The sequence below is a fragment of the Rattus norvegicus genome, chromosome 1 (genome assembly GCF_021556685.1).
Source record: "Rattus norvegicus strain SHRSP/BbbUtx chromosome 1, alternate assembly SHRSP_T2T, whole genome shotgun sequence".
NCBI classification, from domain to species: Eukaryota; Metazoa; Chordata; class Mammalia; order Rodentia; family Muridae; genus Rattus; species Rattus norvegicus.
This window is the reverse complement of record NC_141534.1, coordinates 30951170-30972489: the sequence shown is the minus strand read 5'-3', so window position 1 is coordinate 30972489 and position 21320 is coordinate 30951170. Positions and strand designations below refer to the sequence as shown.

At 46.3% G+C, this 21320-nt stretch overlaps 1 protein-coding gene and 1 long non-coding RNA gene across 2 annotated transcripts in view; one reads left to right on the top strand and one right to left on the bottom strand.

Moving 5' to 3' along the window:
• The window catches only part of Slc6a3 (solute carrier family 6 member 3), a 40973-nt gene extending 40022 nt beyond the window's left edge, over nucleotides 1-951 (top strand). Inside the window, exon 15 of the mRNA NM_012694.2 lies at nucleotides 891-951. Coding sequence (NP_036826.1) covers nucleotides 891-914 — 24 coding nt within the window. The 3' untranslated portion in view covers nucleotides 915-951. The remainder of the gene's footprint in view (nucleotides 1-890) is intronic.
• Nucleotides 1-21320, bottom strand: part of LOC134484979 (uncharacterized) — a 32369-nt gene that overhangs the window by 8331 nt on the left and 2718 nt on the right. The window contains exon 3 of the long non-coding RNA XR_015644909.1: nucleotides 5299-7013. This is a non-coding gene — a long non-coding RNA (uncharacterized LOC134484979). The remainder of the gene's footprint in view (nucleotides 1-5298; nucleotides 7014-21320) is intronic.

Sequence of the window (21320 nt, the reverse complement as noted above, 5' to 3'; positions counted from 1 at the left end):
AAGCCCCAAAGAGCCACTTGAGAGGAAACCAAAGAGAGTCATGTGACAGCAACGGCTGTGGCCTCTCTTCTACTGCTGTTTCAATATTGGAACCAGACAATGGTATGATGAGTATTGTTTTGAAAACGCTCAGCAGCACAGATCTCACCAGTCGGTGTTAACAAATGCCTCGTGACCGGAAATAAGCAAGCAAGCAGAGGAACAGCGGGCTGCTACCTCTCCATCCCTGAGCCATCCAGGGGCTGCTCCCCGCTTGCACCTGGATCACACCCAGCAAAACAAGCTCTAGAGTCCAGTGCTCTTGGGGATGGGACCAAGAGAGTTTCAGCATGCAGAAGAGAAGGACACTTCTGGACCACTCGCAAATCAGTAGGAGGACAATATGGAGCCAGTCCAGGATCTAAAGATGTTCTGCGTATCTCACCTCAGCTACTGATAACCAATATGCTGACCAGAAAGAACTCTGGCCTGCTAAGCAACTGGGCTCCACAAAGCTTGGTTATTTGTTGCTATGTTGGTTCTGTTTTGTTTTGCTTTATCCTGCCTTTTTTTTTTTTTTGAGACAGACTCTTACCATAGTCCGGACTGGCCTCAAACCCATAGCAATCCTTCTCTAAGCCTCCTGAGCACTGTGATGACAGACATTAGCAGCTCTACCTAGCTTCCAGGTCTCTCCTTCATCAAGTAATTCAAGTACTTAAAAGTTACCATCAGGTCATTATTAGCCCTTGGTGCCCCTCCAGAGTGGTATCTATAAGCGGTAAGCTCCCCAATGGGTGAGTGGTGCCACCTAGTAAGTCCATCCTGATATCATCATAGAGTCAGTGGCCCATAAGCCATGATTCTAAGGTCTGCTCCTCCCTTGTAAATAAATGATGCTTTCTTTCCAGCTGCGTCACTGGCTGTTGCTGTAAAGTGGAAGGAGACAGCTGCCAGCTGGGCCACCTCACAACAGCGGGGACAGGGAGATCGCAAAGGAAACCCACGAGTCAAGAAAGGAAGGAGGGCCACTTCCATGCTTCTCCTTTGTCGTACGGAAAAATAATCGAAGCATGGGCTTCAACCTTTGACTGTTCACACCCAAATCATTGCCACAAAGAAGCCTCTGTCTGTGTATGGCTGTAAAAACATACACCTCTACACAGTGAGGTCAACAATGTCCCTGTCCCTACTGGGTGGGAAAACCCTAGCTGGTATCCTGTCCCTGCAAGGCTGACTCCCCCATCTGTGGTCACTCTGGGAGAACAGGTCATACTGCCCCCTGAATTCTAGAAGGACCTTGGTACCTGTACATACACTGTGCCAGAATCCTTGTGCTCACAGTAGTTGCCTAAACCAATTCTGTTGCTTACATTTACAGTGTCAAGTATCCTATTTTGCTGTTGGTAGAAAAGACAGTTAATACATGCCAAGTCCTTTCCTGGTGCTTGGCTCCGAGCAGACACCTTAGCATTCTGTTCACACATTACACACACACACACACACACACACACACACACACACACACACACACACACACACGGTCTGTTCTGAGCCACGGAGGACAAGGGACTTGGTGCAAGTGACCAGAGATTATGTTTTTCCTTTATAGATGAGATAAATAAAATTCGTGAAATAAGGTTGGGAGACACACCCTACCCCTGGCCCCTGGAAGGCCTGGTCAGCTTGCAGCCACTTTAGTATGGACTTGTAGGCCACATAAAAAGTGTACTCTTCATAGTCAGTGTGTCCTCACCTTCTGGACACCTGCTCTGCACAGGGTCTCGAGATAACTTGAAGACCATATTCTTGGCCTAGAGCCCTACCTGGTCTTCAAGGAAAGACACCCACTGTAGGGTTTGATTTCCTACTGGCTCCTGTCACATCAATGGACATTATCCATGTTATAAATGACTTTTTAAAACCATATTTATGTGTGAATCGAACTTACTCTCAAAATGCAAGGTTAGTTTGTTCAAATCCATTTGCTGAAGAGTAATTAGTGTAAGAGGAAGGTATGCCAAGAATCACCTTCTTCCCGGAGCACTGGCTTTAGTTCTTGGAGTGAAAAGTGGATGTCATGATTTTCCTTGAGCTAATAAATGCAAACTTTGGCCTGGCCTGTGTCCTATATAAGTGGCACCATGTGTCTCCCTGAGAGAGAGTCAACCTTAGTATTCTCTGCAAGTATACATTGGCACGAGGGTGTTAAATGTGCTACCAGGGTGTTAAATGCAGGCCTGTTGGCTTTGAGACTGTAGTATGGCAGAGAAGGCTCCGGTTTACCATCTCTCAGAGGAGTGGCTCCATGTAGACATCCAGGTGTTGTAAGCATCTGTTTTTTGTGTCTATAGCCAGTACCTTGTGTGGGTTCTTACAAACAATAAAAGAAATATATGTTGGAAACAGGCTCATCCATGCTGCCTTGTGTTTCTCAGCTCCGTTATCATGTACAACATCCAACTCACCAGCTCATACATGGGGAAAGGGGCGGGTCCAGCTGCCCCAGAGAGAACTCTTTCTTTCATCCCGGTACCTCTCGGCCAGTCTCCTGTCTCACTCTACATCCCCCATGCATCTCCACACCTGCCTCTCCTGGATCAAGTTCATCCTTGGAACCTGCTCGCCCATGCTCCAGGTCCTTACGCCTGTGATGTGCACGGCACTCACTCTGTATTGCACGTTCTCATTTCAGCCGGGCCCAGTGCTCACCTGCTCATCTTCCTCCAGCCCTCCTCTTCCCAACAGCATCCTTTCTGCTCCCTCTACATCCAGACTCAGGCCCAACCACCACCACAGCTGGCTGAGATCCCTTCCAGAGACCACCCCAGGGTCTTCTGAGTGGGCCTCTAGGTTCTCTATTCTACTCTGATTGGTAGACATTTGGGAGACCAAGCCATACTTAAAGGAAACCTCCATAGGCCTACTTATGCTCGGTTTAGTGCAGTGGTTCTCAACTCCGTAATGTTGTGACTTTTTAATATAGTTCTTCTTGTTGTGGTGACCCCAACCATAAAATTATTTCATTGCTACTCCATAGCTGTAATGTTGTTATTGTTATGAATCATGATGTAAATATCTGATATTCAGGATATCTGATATGCAACCCCTGTGAAAGGGATGCTTGACCCCCAACAGGGTCGTGACCCATGGGCTGAGAACTGACCTGTTTGAGTCACACAGTCATCAACACCATGACAATGCAACAGTTTCCCTGTAACCCATGATAGAACTGGGACTTCAGTCCACATGGTGGCCCCTGCCAGGTCGCAACAACCTCACTTTCTTCAGGTCTTTTCTCTCAGGAAATCCAAATCCACACAGTGAGCAAAAGCCTCACTGCCAGGGCCCACTGCCTGTGAGCTCCAGGGTGCTAGGCATGGCAGGATTGTACTGTGACGTCCCCACGCATGGTGTGCACCATGTCCCTAGTTCAGCTTCCCAGTTGCTCGCAGCTACTGTCTAGTGCAAGCCACTCTGCAGCTATACCTACAGCTGTGCTTGCTTGGGGTTGGGGGAGGGGTGCACTAGCCAATGCCTGTGGCTCAGGACATACACAGGATTGGGGCTACTTGCCACTCTACCCTTCCCAGCCTCTAGCCTTTGAATGTTCATATTATGCTTTACACAGCACAAGAGGAGAGAAGGCATGAGGGCTAAGTGGGAGTCAAAGCTCTCAGAGCTGAGTACTATGGACAAGTACCCTGAGAAAGCATGGGGAACCCAGTGTAGATGATGCCTCAGGTGAGACAACCACCACATTTTGCCCCAGAACCATTATCTGCTCTCCCTAGCTTTACAGGCATCCAAACCTAGGAGGAGCTATGCAGAGCATCAGTGGCTGGAGACTGGTCTAGTGTTCACTACATGTGATTCAGAAAATATTCCCTGAACATGTAAAGAGGTCTCATGAGTCAATAAAGTGATGGTTCTTTGACAAAAATCATGGGCAGGTACTGCATTATTCCTCTTTTCTTATCATAACACATACCTAAGAGACCCATAAAGAGAAAGGGCTGTTTTCATTCATGGCTTTGGAGATTGCTACTCCATGACTGGTTGGTCCTATTGGCTTGGGGCAGTAGCAGCTCAACCATCATGACGATGAGTCCCTTATAGGATGGGACATGAAAGAGGAAGAATAAGAGGTTATAGTACTACAGTCTCCTCCAAGAGCTGACCTAACCCCTCCACTAGGCTCTGCTTCCTACAATATCAACTACCTCCTAACAATGCCAAATGAGAGACCAAGCCTTTAGCACAGAGGTTCATTTGGGTATATTCCAGATCTGAACTTTAGCAAATTTACTCCTAAAGGAGGCTAACTGGTCATAATCTAGGGAAAGGGGCCATACTCACTCATTATCAAAGAACTACAAGGAACCTCTAATAAGTCTGAGTGGAACAAGAACACTGGGGCATTGTGGGTAGAAGCAGACATCAGTACAGTGGCTTGGGGAGGGTGTAATATTCTAGTTCTAGGTGCTTTTGGATCCTTTCCCCATGTGTAGGATTTCCTTCACCATCAGCTGTGGGACTCCCACCTACTGTGTCGATGCTACACTAGCCTACACTGTGAACTGTCCTCAGGGCCTCTCCCAGGCCTAGCCATCACCAAGCCAACATGACCTGACATCCTTTTGTGACCAGAGTGAGTTGGACTTCACCTGAAACTGTGCTTGCTCCTAACTCCTTCCCTTCTGTATCCTATTTGCTGAAGCCCTTCTAATTTTCTCACAAGAGCTCCACCATGGAGTTAGGGCAAAAGAATCCTGCCTAGGAATTCTCAGGAGTTCTAACCTCAGATATGTGTCCATCCATCCTGCAGTCTACCTCAGTGTGTCCACCAAGAGTCACATGTCAAACCCAAGCCCCACAGTCTCAGAAGTCACGGGCTCAACTTGAGCACATCTGCAATGTACCAGAGTCCACAGTCACACGGGGTGGGGGGGAGGGAGAAAGGGAGAAAGGGAGAGAGGGAGGGAGGGAGAGAGAGAAGGAGGGAGATGGAGAGGGAAAAGGAGAGGGAGAGGGAGAGGGAGAGAGGGAGAGGAGTGTTCATAAAAGTCCAAGTTGAGTAATACATTCCATGTTCCTGCATGGTGTAAGGAAGAACCTTCAGTTAGGGACACTGATCTATAGGATAGAGCTATACATTGAACTATAGATCGAATGGCTCCCACATATCTGAGCAAGTCTTACTCCCTACTAACATTTCATAAACTTATTGTATATGTGCTTATGCATTCAAATCAACACATCATACCATGTATGTTGGTGTCAGAGAACAACCTGAAGGAAATTATTCTCTCCTCTTACCATAGGAGTCTCAAGGATAGAATTCAGACCATCAGAATTGGTTCCTTCACCTGCTTAGCCATCTTGCTGGCCCCCGAAGTGATTTAAGCAGAAGATAGTTTCCACAGATGTTGTTATGGATGGTCCTAAAGCCAATGTGACTGGAGACCTTTATGAGGAAGGAGAAAGATTCCATGATAAGAAAACATATAAGGAAAGAATGTCATGGGACCAGACATGGAGGCAGAGATTTGCATTGGTATTTTATGTTCATTGGCATTGTGTCTACATGTGTTTGTGTGAAGGGGATGCTGAGATTTGAACTCTAGTCCTCTGGAAGAGCAGACAATTCTCTTAATTGCTGAACCATGTCTCCAGACCCGTGTTTCCTAACTTTAAACCGTGATGTTTTAATTAAACATAGGGAAGAGAGTTAATGGGGTAGTATGGGCAGAGAAAGGAAGAGAAAGGGGGGAGAAGAAGAAAAGGAGGAAGAGGTGAACTAGACTATGGGGGGAGGGCGGCAATGGGGGGAGGGTTGGGAGGGGGACACCCATAAGGAAGGGGAGGGGGGAGGGGGATGTTTGCCCGGAAACCGGGAAAGGGAATAACACTTGAAATGTATATAAGAAATACTCAAGTTAATAAAAAAAATAAAATAAAAAAAAAACACCAAAAAAAAAAAGAAAAGGAGGAAGAGTAGGAGGAGGAGGAACAGAAGGAACAGGAGGAACGGGAGGAGAAGGAACAGGAGGAGGAGGAGGAGGGGGGAGAGGCCAGGCATAAGCACGTGGAGAGAGAAGGAGAAAGGGAAAGCAAGAGCAAGAGAGAACAGGAAAGCAAGAGCTGAGATTCTTATATATGCATACAATGTGTACAGATCATATTCAACTCACACTCTTCCCAATCCCTCTCAACTTCCTGTCCTCGTGTGTGTGTGTGTGTGTGTGTGTGTGTGTGTGTGTGTCTGTGTGTCTGTGTGTCTGTGTGTAGGTGTTTGTTTGACAGTACAAATTCCATTTTGTACTGCCCATAAACTCATCTTTGTGGGGACATCCACTGGAGTATGGTGGACCTACCAGGGACTACACCCTTAAAGAAAACCAACTCTTCCTACCTCAACAGATAGCAATTATCAGTAGCTATGAGTGGGAACTTATGACCCTTTCACACACCCATGTTGCAATACTGGTTTGATCTTGTGCAGGCAACTATATTGCTGTGAATTTATGAATTCTGTAGTTCTAGCAAGTAAAAAACATACTGTTTGCCTCTGATGCTTCCCAACCTCTGGCTGCTCCTCCACAATGGCTCCTGGGCCTTAGTAGGAGGCGTGATATAGATGTCATGTTTGTGGCTGAACATCCTGCAGATATTTATTCTCTGCATTTTGAAAAATTCTGAGCTCCTACATTAACAGCTATAACTGGCATAAAGAAACCATTCTAATATTTAAAAGCTATAGGCTTTTGTTTAGAGGTGCGACTCTACAAAATTACCCCCTCGCATGTTAGTACAAGAGGTTTTTTGCAGGCTTTCTTGAATTCTGGCTTTTAGAGTCTTACTGCCCCACCTTCCCTGTTCCCTGAGGCACAACCAACTATGATGTAGACTTATCCATTGGGGCTCTCCACAACCCGTTAATCTCTGCACTGTGTACAGTTGTGGTTTTCTGTGATGGCCTCCACTTGCTCTGAAGAGAAGCTTCTTTGATGAAGGGTGGTAGTTACACTCATCTGTAATTATAAGGATAAAATTTAGAATGTGGGAAGAAATTGTTCTGGTCCAGAAAAATGACAGTGGTAGTGGATTATTCTCTAAAAGTCCATGACTTCACCACCACAGGGAAGCTGGCTAGGTTTCCAGTACCAGACGTGATGCCCTTCCTGTTGAATAGACCTTAAGTCCAACCAGACAGCTGTTAGCTGCCACCCACATGTGAATGCCACCTCTTTTTGTAATCATTTTATTTATTCTTTGATGTTATAATATGATGACTTCATTTCCCTCCCCACTCCCAGTCTTCCTATGCATTCCTCTTTGCTCTCAGGAGTGACCTTCTTGCACCTTTATACATATCTTGCCATGTCATGGTTCATGGTGAATAGTTCATGGTGAATAGGGCTATTTAAGTGTTTCCCTCCTAGGCCGCTTGTATGGTCTTTTCTGGAACCATGAAAGCCAAACTGCAGGAAAGAACTTTTTTTCAGGTCAGATCCAACTTGAGTCTTTTGAGTCATGATTTCCAAGTGTGTGATGTCTTCAGCAATAGGAGTCTCCTACCCTCAGTCCCTAAGAGGCCACCAAGGGCTACATCAATATTCTATATTGTTTGGGATATTGTTTGGATTATCCTAACCAAATCTTCAAATTGAGGTTTCTCGTGCATGGTATGGGGTTTTATTAGTCTGTGGTACTTTTGGGGAGCACAGTCAGTCCACATGGCTTAATTTCCTTGTGTGTGTGTATGTGAGTGTGTGTGTGTGTGTATGTGTGTGTGTGTGTGTGTGTGTGTGATTTTAGGTAAATATATAACAATATGATTCCTTGAGGCTATATTAAACACCCTTAGTGTTATTTGTCCCTGGTCCTGCATTCTTCTACTGTACTGACCTCCTTTACTCCTCCCAGTTGAGACCCCTCCCTATGATTCTGTTTTCCATGTCATATCATCTGTACTCTTCAATTCCTCTTCCTAAGGCCTCCCACCTATGCTTTATAAAACTCCTGACTGCTTGGAGAAGGCACCTCTTTTTTTTTTGGTTGTCCAATACAGAGTGGTCAGCTTTGAAACCATTTACACACAGAAAACAAAGTCAGGCTCAGGTGTGTGTGTGTGTGTGTGTGTGTGTGTGTGTGTGTGTGTGTGTGTATGTGTATGACAGATCTGACCAGTGAAAAAAAAGTCTATCGTCTTCACAGTGCGGGTCATGGGAAGGATTCAAGGGAGGGTAAATGAAGGGGCTGGAGAGAGTAGAGCGGGGGAAATTATGCAATTCTATTTCAATTAAAGTATTTAAAAGAAAAAAATGAGAAGGAAATTTAAAAAAAAGGTCTAAGGGCTTCACTAATCCATAGGTACAGAAATAGAAATTATTTAGAAGGAAATTGGATACTATGAACATTTGGCAAACTAATATTTAGTAGATTCACCCCTGGGCCTATCAACTCCAAAAGCATAGGTTGTAGGCAGATTTAAAATACCAAGGATACACTTCATCCTGTGGAGCGGGCCCTAAATACAGTCAGAGAGTGATTAGTTAGTTCCGTTACACTGTGTGACTGTTGTATTCATGCATCACTTGTCACTCTGTACCATAGCACTGTGAGACTGTTGCATTCATGGCCATCTCTTCTCACTCTGTAGCTCGCAAGGCTCACAGCCGTGTAAGACTATTGATGACTTTTCTTTCCCAGCAACCTTCGTAGCACCTTCCAGTACTGTGAAAGTTAACCAGCAGAACAAAAGTTCCCTGGTCAGCATCAATTTGATTTTTCCATGGCCTGTGACCAGGATGTATAGTGTCTTTATCAGTAAGGTCAAAACTGGTAAGTTCTGATGGGTAGACCAGACAGTGGCTACTGCCTGTACTGTTTTGGGGATCTCCAGAAAATTCCTAGTCAAGTTGAGGGGAGGAAGACACCAGCTGGCACTGGGCTTTTGTTAGCAGCCTAGCATTGTGATATATATCTTTCAGTAGTAAATCATTTTACACCCAATTAATGTACTCATGGTGTCATCCAATTTTTTCTTAATTTTGTTAATTAATTAATTTATTTCCCAAATGCTGCCCCTCCTGGTCTCCCCTTGCAGAGTTCTTCCCCCATATCCCCTCTTCTTTGTCTCTGATAGGGTAGCCCGCCTGGGTATCCCCCCATCCATATGCATCAAATTTCTGCAGGATTAAGCACATCCTGTCCTACTGAGGCTAGACAAGGCAGCCATCTGCTACATATGTGCTCGGGGGCTCAGATAAACCCATGTATACTCTTTGATTGGTGGCTCAGTCTCTGGGAGCTCCCAGGGATCCAGGTTAGTGACACTGTTGGTCTTTGTGTGGGGTTGCCATCTCCTTGAGGGCCTTCAATCCTTCCCCTAACTCTTCCATATGGCTTCCCGATCTCTGCCCAATGTTTGTCTGTGGGTATCTGCAACTGTCTCGGGTCAGCTGCTGGGTAGAGCCTCTCAGAGGACAGCCATGCTAGGTAGGCTCCTGTCTGCAAGCACAACATAGCACCATTAATAGGGTAGGTGATTGGTGCCTGTCCGTGGAATGGATCTCAAAAGAGGCTGGTCATTGATCCACCAACCCTTCATCGTCACTCCATCTTTGTCCCTGTGTCTCTTTTAGACAGGACCAATTTTATTAATATTTCTAACCTACATAATTATTCTGGGAGTTTTTCCAAATTTTTCAAATCTTCCAGATCTCCATGTTCGATAGACATATATTGGTAAAATAGCCATCACAGAAGCCCCAGAAAGCCCCAGGGTGTGGGTTTATAGGTGCTGAAGAAATCAAGTCACCAGCGTGAGAATCTGGGGCCCGAGGCTGCAAAGCCATATGGTACTTATCCAGCTCACACTCCTTGCCCTATGCCACCCACTTGGTCCCTCCATTTGAAAAATAAATGGTTTTTTTCCAACCCAACCTACCACTCTTCAATCTCTACTTCAGTCCGGGTTCCTTTGGGTATCATTCCTAGGACTCAGACTGACTCAGGCTTCTAGGACCCAGGGTCCACACTCCTTGAACCCACCATTCTCCCCAAGCTCTCCAGCAGTTGTCATTTTGTATATGCTTGCCCTTCCTCTTCCTTCAAATTTGGCTGGGAGCAGATGCTGACTTGTGTTCATTCATTTACAGTCGTGTCTGAATAAGCCTGTCACACAATAGATAGTGACACTGAATGTGTCTATATTTGTATGAGGAAATAAGTAAGTAGGTGAGTGGATGGATGGATGGATGGATGGATGGATGGATGGATGGATGGGTAGGTGGGCGGGTGGGTAGATGGATGATGGGGGAGTGTGGTGGTCTGGTGAGTAGATGGGTAGAGAATAGATAGGTGGGTGAGTAGATATGTGGATGGGTGGGAAGATTGGCGAGTGGAGGGATCATGTATAGATGAGTTGGGTTGATAGATTGGTGGGTGTGTAGGTGGATTGGTGTGGAGATTGATGGGTATCTGGATAGACTAGTATGTAGATGGGTAGATGGGTGAGTAGGTGGTCTTGTATTATACCACAAATCTGTTCTAATCCATTTCTCCTGTAGGACTGGACATGTGGATGCTATAGTTGATATTTGTTCTCTAAAGAGAGCCTTGACTGTTGTGTTAATTTTGAAATTCATGAAGTAGAATTCTCTTCTTGCAGTAACTGCGTGCTGAAGCTGAGCTCTCAGCGGGGATGGGGCACTGTACTGCTTTTTTATGCTCAGTAGGGCCTTACCACCCCCTCTGCTCTTTACCATTGGATTTGAGCTCTTTGCTGACTGACCTTTAGACACAAAGTCTGAGTACTCAAGCCCAGAAAAGCCACGTGATTCCTCTGAGACGAGCATTTTAATAAAGGCTCTGCAACAGTGAAACACCTGGCTTAAAGGGTAAACAGATTCCTGTTTGGCTTTTTTCCCTGCGATCCTCCTTCAGTCTCTGTAGATTTGTCTGACTGGCCGTGCCCAAAGGTCATAGCATCTACCTACTCCCTGATTACTGACAGCAGAAAAATGGTTCCATCTTTGAAAAAAACGGGTAATTAGTAAGTCTTGTTTGTGTCCCTGGTCCTTTGGAGAACACAGCACACCTGACCTCAGTTGGGCCCATTTGCTTTCCCTCTTTCCAGGGTATCAGGTCACAATCACAGCCAATCTGACACTGCAGCCATGATACCCAACTGATTCTCAGTGTTGGGGGTTTAAAAGCTTCAGGCTTTCCCAGAAGAGCCTAACCAAGTTACCAGGGAGCCAGAAAAATAGAAATAAAATGGACATCCCCTCACCTTCTGTACGCTGTTTCTTACTGGCCAGGAGTGGGTAGAGCCAGGGCCCAACCTGTAGCTTCCTACTGTGACACAAGTCACACAGTTCAGAGGTCATTACTCAAAATGCAAATGTTTGGGTTCAGTCCTCAGGTCCAAAAAAATGCAAATGTCAGCTTGTGTTGATTGCCTAAGAAATTCACAGTGCCAAAATAAGACTCAAAGCTTGGGTGCGCCCACCCAGATAGGGTGACCAGCTATCCCAGTCTTCCCAGGCTTCAGGGGTCACCTCCATCCTCAGCGCCAATGCCCTGAATTCAGAAGTACCAAGGTCTCAGAAGGGGAAATCCTTATGAAAGCCATGGAACCCCATGGCTTGGCAGAGTTAGGCTGTGGATCTCCTGGGTGTCCCAGCATCCAGTAAGCAGAGCATGAACAAAACTTTCAGAAGCCGTACCTTCCACCAAGCCTTCTGCCAGCAGAAGAAGCCCCTCTTCCCAAGGCTCAGCGATTGTTGCAGAACAAGGAGCAGAAACAGTGTAAGAGGCAGACAGTGCGTGGCTACACAGAAGCGCTGTCTTCTAGACACAGCAAGACACCTGCACATATGAGCTCATGGTGGTTAGGGTGGTGTGTAGAGGAGCCGAGCAAGCCCAAGCCGGAACAAATCCTAGCATTGAAAGGGGATCTGTGCATGAGGACAACATAGGTTGTCCTCAATGAGTTACTAATACCCTGGAGCTATTGAAAATTGTTAGTTTCTGAGAGAGTTTTCTCTAAGAATTTTATACTTCTGATAGGTTGACCACACTCCAGAGGAAGGACACCTACACAAGAATATTTGGGAAGCACAAGTTGGTCTTGATGGTTGTTTTGAAATGGACACAAATTTGGGTGGATGGAAAGAGTTGGGGTAGGGGGTGAATGTGATCAAAACACATTGTATAAAATCTTCAAATAACTAATAACTAAAAAGCAAAGACAGCATATGTATCCCACAGGACCTCAGACCAAGTTCAGGCCTACCCTATGTCTGACTGAAGCAGCAAGCATGCTTCTGCTCTTTCCTGTCTGGCCTCAAAGGGCTAAAATAATAGAGGATAAATCACCATGCTCAGAAAATACACCCCAAGCCTATGGGTGGGCACAGCATGTCCTGGAGAGGCCATCCCTTATTGCTGCTAGCCCAGGAGGTCCCCAATACGGCTCTCAGACACCAGCAGAGAAATGGTATGCAAGAAAAATCTCCAACGTGCACTTGCTTAGAAATGCTGCTCTCCTGAGCAAATGCAAAAGATCCCACTCATAACTAAACTTCATACACAGAATCAATGTTGAATGTATCAAACGCCAAGGGTGTTTGTCTAGAATTTAAATAATTTTACTTCTTCCAGGAGATAAGCTCCCTTTTCCTTGGAGTTATTTGCCATATAGATGAAGGCTTCCATCAGACAGGACATTTTATGTGATTACATTTGGATGGTGTGCATATTTACACAGTATCAGTGAGGCAGAAAATGCCCTTTTAAATCATGCTTTTGGCCTCAGTGGGCCCGTCAGATGTACACTGCATCGACCAAGTCCTGCAGGCCCATGGTTAAGCCCATGTCTGGATCTGGGCTTGAGGTTGACATTTGGACTATGGTCATCAGCCCCTTGGTATGCAGATATTCTGGAAGCTTTGTGGACTCAGAGAGATGAAATCTAAAAATCTTAAAAAGTTCTATCATCCTAAAAGTACTCATTTTAAAGCTTAGTGGGAGAGGGGGAAATCAACCACTTATGATCCATGACCAAGGGCAGCAAACAGCACCTTGCTCTAGACCGTTCCCCCTTCTTGGTTTTCCTGCATGGTTGTTCTTCTTGGGGTGCACAGGAAGGAAGGAAACAGGACTGGGGGCCATACAGACCAAGTGCTCCTTTCTCCCTAAACAAGGTTCCAAACTGCGGAGCCTTCTGTTTCTCATCTGTTCATGGGGATGCAGCCCGGTTGGTTGTTGAAAGGACTGGAGGCATTAAAGGGTACAAGGGCTTATAAAGGAACATGGAGTGTACTGAATCTGGGTGACCCCAGATTACAGCTGGTTCTCACAGACTGACCGGTGACCCTGCAGCACCATTGGAGGCTGGGGAGAGGCCAAGACTGTCTTGACCTCTGACGTAGCACTGGTGGTAGGAGCAGCTGGAGTGTATACTTGTGTGCAAACGCCAGTGCAGGTTAGGTAACAGAGGTTCCGGAAAGCCACTGTCCTTTTGTTTGGCTCTGCCCAGACACCCTAGGCTCCAGAAGCCACTTCTGCTGTCTTGGTTCTCAAAGGGTAAGGGAAGGTCATTGGGGACTCCAGAAGAATCATCAGAAATAATACACCAGAGAAGTCAACCTGGCCATTTGTCACCTTGAGGGGCCAACCCTGGACTCAGAGGCATGTCCACAGAGTAGACCAGATGTAGCAGTGAGCCCTAAGAGTCTGCTTAGCCTCTCCCTGACAAGGACCCTCATAACACTAACCATACCGCATGTTCTCACATACAATCCCTTTCAGATTGGCTGCCAGGAGTCTCAGGAGTACTTGGGTTCTATAACTGAGTGGGGTTAGACCTCTGCTGTTATACTTTGAATGCAAATTGTACACAGCACGCCCCTATAGTGGAGCAATTGCTCCCCAGATGACTGTTGGGGAGGTTGTGGAACCTTTAGGAGGTAGAGGCCTTTATGAGGGAGTGGGTCACAGGAAGTTCCTTGTAGGGTCACAGGCCTTGACCTGGTTCTGCGTCCAGCCCCATCATCTCTGTTTCTTGGCCTCCTAAGATAAGCAAACAGCCTCACACTCCTGCCACCATAGCTGTGAGCCACTTCAACCACCATGCTTTCTCCATCGTTATGGGTACCCTCAAACCATATCCAATCTAAATCCTTTCTTTCTATGTTGTTTCTTGTCAGCTATTTGGTCATAGCAATGAGAAAGTAAATTAGTGCATTTGAAAACTCTACTGTCCCAGTCAGAGCAGGGTGGTAGGCAGGGCTGTCAGACACTCCCACCTTGAGCTCATACATCTTTATATTGTGCCTGCATTACAACCCTCTTCAACCCACAGAACATAGTCAAGGTAAGCTCACCTGGGCTGCTAAGCTCTTACTCTGTGGGATGGAGAGGGCATGGCCATTGCATAGCACCCTACAGTGCAGGGAAGAGAGCTATGGATCCCCAGCATCAGCAACACTACTGTACCATCCAGCAAGTTGGTAATATGTGTGTACAAGGCATACATGTAATTGCATATATGTGTGGGAGTGTGGCATGAATTTATGTGTGTTTGTATGTAGGGATGCATGTGTTGTGGTTTGCCCTGGAGTTATCTGTATTTTGATGCTAATTCACTGCCCCAAGGACTGCTGCCTAGTCACATACTCAGGACTCAGGTGACTTCACCAGAACCTTCTCCCCATTGAATTTGTAAAATACAGGTGAGGAGCGGGTACAGGATAGAAGGAGGCCTGTCATTGGAGGAGAAGGAAGGATGGGTGGAAGAGAAGTTTGAAGGAAGGGGGGAGAATGGAAGAAAGAAGAGAGAGGAAGGAAAGAAGCCATGGCAGGTGATGTTAAGATTCTGCTCTGTGTATTTACAGGTCGTTATTAATGTTCTTAAGGGATGGATGGTACTGGGCTTTATATGTTTAGGTGGGCAATTATATCTTATCAATTGGATCTAAGGTTATTGTGTTGTGAGTTCTTTCATGTGTAGGTTTAAGTGTAATGGAGTGTGGGGCAGTCGGTCTGGGCCGCCACGGAATTGGAATGTGTGCTTCTGGCAAGATACCCAGCAGCTATCTTGGGGCACTGCGGTGGTGAACCTAGCAAGGTGAAAAACAACCTTACTTTTTTATTTTTTATATTTTTACAACATGCATGTATGGGTGGGTCCATGTGTGTTCACATCTGAGTATGTATGTGCTCTGATAAAGTACTCACAGGGGCCTGGAACACTTGCCTGTGTCCTGTTTCAGTCAGCCACACATTGGTGAAAATCACAAGTTGGCCAGGGAGAGAAACATGAGAAGAAAGCGCATTGCTTTTCTTGTGAAGTCTGGAGAAAAGCAGGTTCTGGAGGTGGGGGGCAGGGGGGTCTATGTGACTCCCTCAGCCAGAGTTTAATAGCAATGGCAAAGGCCCACAGAATGAACAGAAGTAGCAACAGAGAGAGCTGTGGTTGAAGCGCAGCAGGAAACAGGCCCTCAAAGGGCTCCGGAACTGCTCAGCATTCACCCCCAGACTTCCACACAGCATTAGGACCTTGTGGCCAGCTGAGGATCAGCCCTGATGAGACACTAAGACATGTTTTCCAGGACTCAGGAGTCCAAGCTGGAGAGGAGTCTGGGCACAGCCACTCAGACAGCTCTGTCTTAATGACCCCTTTTTACAGTGGCAAAAGGTCATCTTCATCATCTTTTCCATGAATCCTGGAACCTGTTTTGCCCCCATGAGGAGGAGGCTGGAACGTGTCTAAGTTACCCTGTCACAGTGAAGACAGGCTGTGTCACAGGCTCCTGAGGCAGGTGACCTAAACAAGGTTTTACCGCTCATCACTCTAAAGGCAGAAGGCCAGCCACCTTCAGGCTTGAGATGTGCAGAGGGAGGACAGGCTGGAAGATGACACACTTACTCCTTGTTCACTTGCCAAGGATCCTAGCTCCTTCACCCCCTCTTAGTTTTGTTTCCTGTAGTGTTGAAGAGGCCTTGGATGTGCCATACAACGGTTCTACCATTAAGCTGTACCCACAGTCCCCTTTACTGGGTCATGATCTTCTATTGTTCAGGCTGGTCTGTGACTTGAGAACCGATGTAATCCTTCTGCTTCGGTTCCTAAGTATCTGGGACTATGTATGTATACCACCATGCCCACCGTTGTAACTCTTAATATCATCATATTAAAGTCCAAATATGTGTGTATGCATGTACGTATGTGTATATATATATGTGTGTGTGTGTATATACATTTATGTATATATATATATATATACATGTATATGTGTGTATATATGTATGTGCATATGTGTGTATATCAGAGAGGACATCACCACCCAGCCGTAGCAATCAGCCTTTCTGTCTGGTTACCATGAATCTGCCCTTGAATATAGTGAGTAAAAGGTGAGTCAGCTGACTTAGGACAGTGGATATTTATGGATCCGGCTAATGAACAGGTGGCATTTCCTAGTCAGAAGGACCAGGTGTGCCAGGCAAAGCATGGAAGGACTCTCTGCACTGCCGGCTTCTGGAGGGCTAGCATTTGCACCTTGGTCTCAGCCAGCCTTTCCTGAGGCTTCAGTGTCATTGGTGCTATTGGGGAAAAGGTGGCCTTCCACTTGTGCCTGATCCTGTCTTACTTCACCCAGGTCTCCTCAGAACTCAGCCAAGCCTCTGCCTGTGAGGTTTAAAGTGGATATCACCATCACCACATCTTCCTCCTCAGGCACAGATAGAGTTTGGTAACCCTCATGAGTCCCTGGCCTCTCTGCCCAGCCTGAACCCCTCTTTGCCTCGCCTGGGCATCCATGGCTGAACTGTCCCCCATATAAATGCCCAGGGAATACTTACCTTGCCTGTGCATGGCCAGTCACCAGGCACCCTGCATCAGGCCAGGATCTATAGGAACCCTTACTTCTTGAAGCCCTGCCATCTTTTTCTTCCTTTCAAGAGCATCTCCGCCACTTGCAAAAGTGAGAGGATCATGGGAAAGAACAAAACCGAGATCCTGCCTAAAGGACCAGGTGTTAGTTGCTACAAGGGACATGGTGGTATTCTGTCTGTAGGGAAACAGAAACGCACCAGACCCTCAAAAGAAACACGGTTTATATTAACCAGCCCCAAAGTGGCTCTGAGGAGTCAGTGAACTTCTTTGAATGCACTTGTTGAGGTAGAGTTTTAGCAGTAGGTGAAAGACAGGAGGAGCCGTACTGCCCTCATTTGTGAAGCTGGTCTACACGGAGATGAGACCTAGCAATTCCGAAATCACTGTGTGTGTTCCAGAACTGAGAAGCAAACAAACATATTATGGGTAATCAGAACAAGTGACATAATTTGTGGGGACTGATGCAAAAGGTGCATTCAGAGCCCTTACCCAGAATGCACTGAGAACTCAGGAGCTGGGGGAGGTCACATCTTGTCACTTCGGTGCTTGAGAAGTGAGCCTGGATAACACAGCTAGACCCTGGCTCAAAACAATGGGGCTGTAGATGAAACCCAGGGGTAGAGCACTTGTCCACCGCAAGGATGGTCCTGGACAACACACACACACACACACACACACACACACACACACACACACACACACACGACATCACAACAAGATGTAGCCAGAAGCTGTCATATGGACAGCAAGGATTGCTCTGGAAAGACCAGCTGTAAATTGCAATGATCCAGAAGGAGCAGGTTGAGCTGTGGAATTGGACGTAAGTGGCACACAGACACTCAGGGAGCTGTCACATGCAGATGAAACGCAGCATAGATGTTGGCACCACAGTGTGTGTCTTATCTACCTCCCAAAATAACCCGATACAGGGATACCCAGTGTCCCTGAGTACTCCCACATCCCAAGTCTTTTTAACACCTTTTTCCAGACAGGGGCATTGTGGGGACCCTAGAGCACCGGTTTCTCACAAGTAAGGCAGGGCTCCAAAGTGACATGCCAAGAGAGCAAAGCCCACCTGAAAAGCATGAAAGGCCAGACCCCAGAGCAATAGGAACCAGGAATGGTCATTCATCAAACAGCACAAAAATGTGACCAGAGCCATCAAAGGACATTAAGTGATCAGAAATAAGGTAAGTAGTGGCTTGTCGCTTAGCACCAAGTCTTACCCCAAGGAAAGAATAAGTGGTGTCTGCACCATGGAATGACCTGGACACTGCTTCACAAGCTCCAGCTCAACAATGCCCAATTGACAAGATGGCAGCCCAGTGTCTGCATGCCCAACGACAGTCACCAGTCCTGGCGGATATCCCCTGCCAAGGTCACTGGAGGGAGAAGTTGAGGCGCAGTGAGAGGTCCTGGTTTGGACACTGGGTCAAGACATATACATGAGGTCTGCACAGTTCCCAGCACTGGAATCAGCATCCTAACTGTGAACCCTGTACTGGGCTTATGTAAGCTGTCAGCCTTGGGGGAAGTGATATGGAATGTGTTGGAATTCTCTGAACTGCATTGAAAACTTTAGTAAACTATTTAAAAATGACTAGCTAAAAGTACTCCTTAGAGTGGCTATGGCCAAGATACCCAGGTTGAGCGTTATGTTCCAAAATCATTTGAGATCTACCCCCACCCCATAGTATGATCATTTTATGACCATTCGATAGACTGGGGAAATTGTGTCCCACAAATGCAAGTCCCCCAAAGACCTTAGAATGATACACGGCTTAGAGATGAGATCTCTGCAGATGTGCTAGTTAAGATGAGATCTGTCCGATTGAGATGGAAGCTAAATCTAAGAACTTGTGTCTTCATAGGGAGAGACCTCAAGAGATCATGTGGAATGCAGCAGGTACTGGATGATGTGCCCATGAGCCAAGGAACTCAGCCTCTTTCCAGCGCCCTAAGAAGCCCTGAAGGCTGGGGAAGAGTCGATTCTCAGAGAGGTAGGAGCTGAAGATGCTGTGATCTCAGGCTTGCAGCTTCCAAAGTGGAAAAGGCCCGTTCTTATTACTTTGGTCCAAGTAACCTGTTCCTATTGTACTATGTGTGGGTCTCCTGCAGCGTTTGCCTTGCCTTCCATTCTGCGATTACTCTGCTGCTTTTGGGGGAGCCATATCCACTCTATGCGGCAGGAATGACCAAGCAGGATTCGGGTCCTACACAATACCCTGGCTGTGGCCTCATGTCTCTGCCGACCCAAGAGATGTCTGCTTTTGATTTGCTCATGGCGACTTAATTTGTGCACAGTTTAATGTTAATTTTCTTAAACATGTTTCTGGACAAGTTTGGCTTCACAGAAAACCTAAGAAGGCAAAGACTTCCCACACTGCACTCTCCCCTACAGTCTAAGTCTTTTCCATTACTGCCCCCCACACAGCACATCTGTCCAGATTGACTCTCTCTTTCCTGTGCTGTGCCTTTGATGTTGTGTAGAAAATGCGTCTGTGAAGCCTGGGGTGTGTTTTTTCTTCATATTATCTTCCAGGCACTTTGTCATTCTTCATTTTAGCTTTTGGCCTCGTGCGCCTGAAGTTAATTTATGTTTTTATCTGCTGCTCCCTGTCCTTTATTGTAAGACCCATCTTTCTTTTGCTTCCAAAGATTTATTCATTTATTACATATAAGTACACTGTAGCTGTCTTCAGACACACCAGAAGAGGGCATCAGATCTCCTTACAGATGGTTGTGAGCCACCATGTGGTTGCTGGGAATTGAACTCAGGACCTCAGGAAGAGTAGTCGGTGCTCTTAACCGCTGAGCCATCTCTCCAGCCCAAGACCCATCTTTCTTCCAGTGGTCTGTCTTTCTCCCGAGTGAAAGGTAAGTTGACTATACTCGTGTGGTCCCAGTTTTTAATTCTCTCTACTCTGCTGATCCATCTGCCTGTTCCTTCACTGGTACCAGAGCTTCTTGCCTACTGCAGTTGTCCGACAGATCATGAAATGGTTCATCCTGTCAACTTAATTGAGAAGCACCTAGGACATTAGTGACACATGGCTGGGTGTGAGGGAGCACATTTCTCGACACAGTTAGATCAGGAGGGAACTGACCTGTTCAGCATGCTAACCCTTCAGTAGGTTTAGCATGTGATGGTACCACTGGGTGACATGGAGAAAGTAGGTCACTGAGAGTGTACTCAGGCCTATATCTTACCATGGTTCCTTCTATTTCCTTTTTCTGCTTCCTGTCTATGTAAACTGCTCCCCTACCACCATGATTGACAGAAACTGTACATAATAAACAATTCCTCCTTTTCAGATATGCTCAGGTAAGTAAGGAGGGCAGTACTGAAGTCGATCATGTCAACCTCCTTCCTCGTTCTACTTGTCCCAACTCTGCACTGGACATTCTAGGTCTGTAGAGGCCTAGAATGTGGATATAGCTCTGGGGTACCTTACTGAGATCAGTTTGGGTGTACTAATTTTAAAATGGTGGAATGTCTCAGTGTTTTGTTAGTCTGCTTCTGTGGCTCCCTTCCCACAAGGCACCTGCACTGTAATTCTTAAGCAAACCCAGGTTTTCCTTTCTGTGCTCAAATCCTGGGCACTTTGGAGTCTTTCTGGGATTGAGCATGGTCAGTGGGCAAGAAGTAATGGCGTAGATATGTCTTTTTCTAAGTGCCTGTACAATGACCCCAAGAAAACTACTACTCAAGAATTCATCTTTCCCCATCTCCACTGTATTTCAAACCACTGCACTTTATCAGAGTAATCTGGTGTTCTGACACCACACAGAGAACCACCAGCCCTCTTAGAATGCAAGCCGAGAGTCCATGGCTAATGCAGATAACCCGAGAGTGAGAACAGAGACCAATGACTGAATGCTGGGAGATTCTGAGCAAACCTGAGCTGCCCTCATTGAATGTGATTCATGATAGACTCCTGGAAAAGTCAATGTATAGTAGAACTATTAGAAATGATGAGTCTCCGTATGCAGGCTAATACACTCAGGCTTCTCCGTGCCTGGAAAATCTTGGAGAAGTGTCCCGAGACCAATCCCACATATGTCTTTCAGGCAGTCCAACATCTAACACTGGCAGGTCAACCCATTCATCGGACAACCCCTGAAAGCCCCGTAAGAGTTTCCAGTTTCCTCAGCAGACCTTCGGTGGGGCCTGGCCTGAGCAATATGACAACTGTCTTTACCAGTAAGCACTCACAGCTTTACCAGTAAGACTCACAGCTACCTCAATCTGTGGCTGTCCCAGGCTGTCTTGTGTCTGAACTGCTATCAATTTTCTTTTCATCATGAAGAGCCAGGCCAGCCACTGTGTTCATGTCTGGTGAAACCAATGTGGACTTTTGTAACTGAGATAGAAGTGCAGAGAAATTAGGGGGAAGGGTGTCTCCAACATGTCAACATCCATATCAGGATG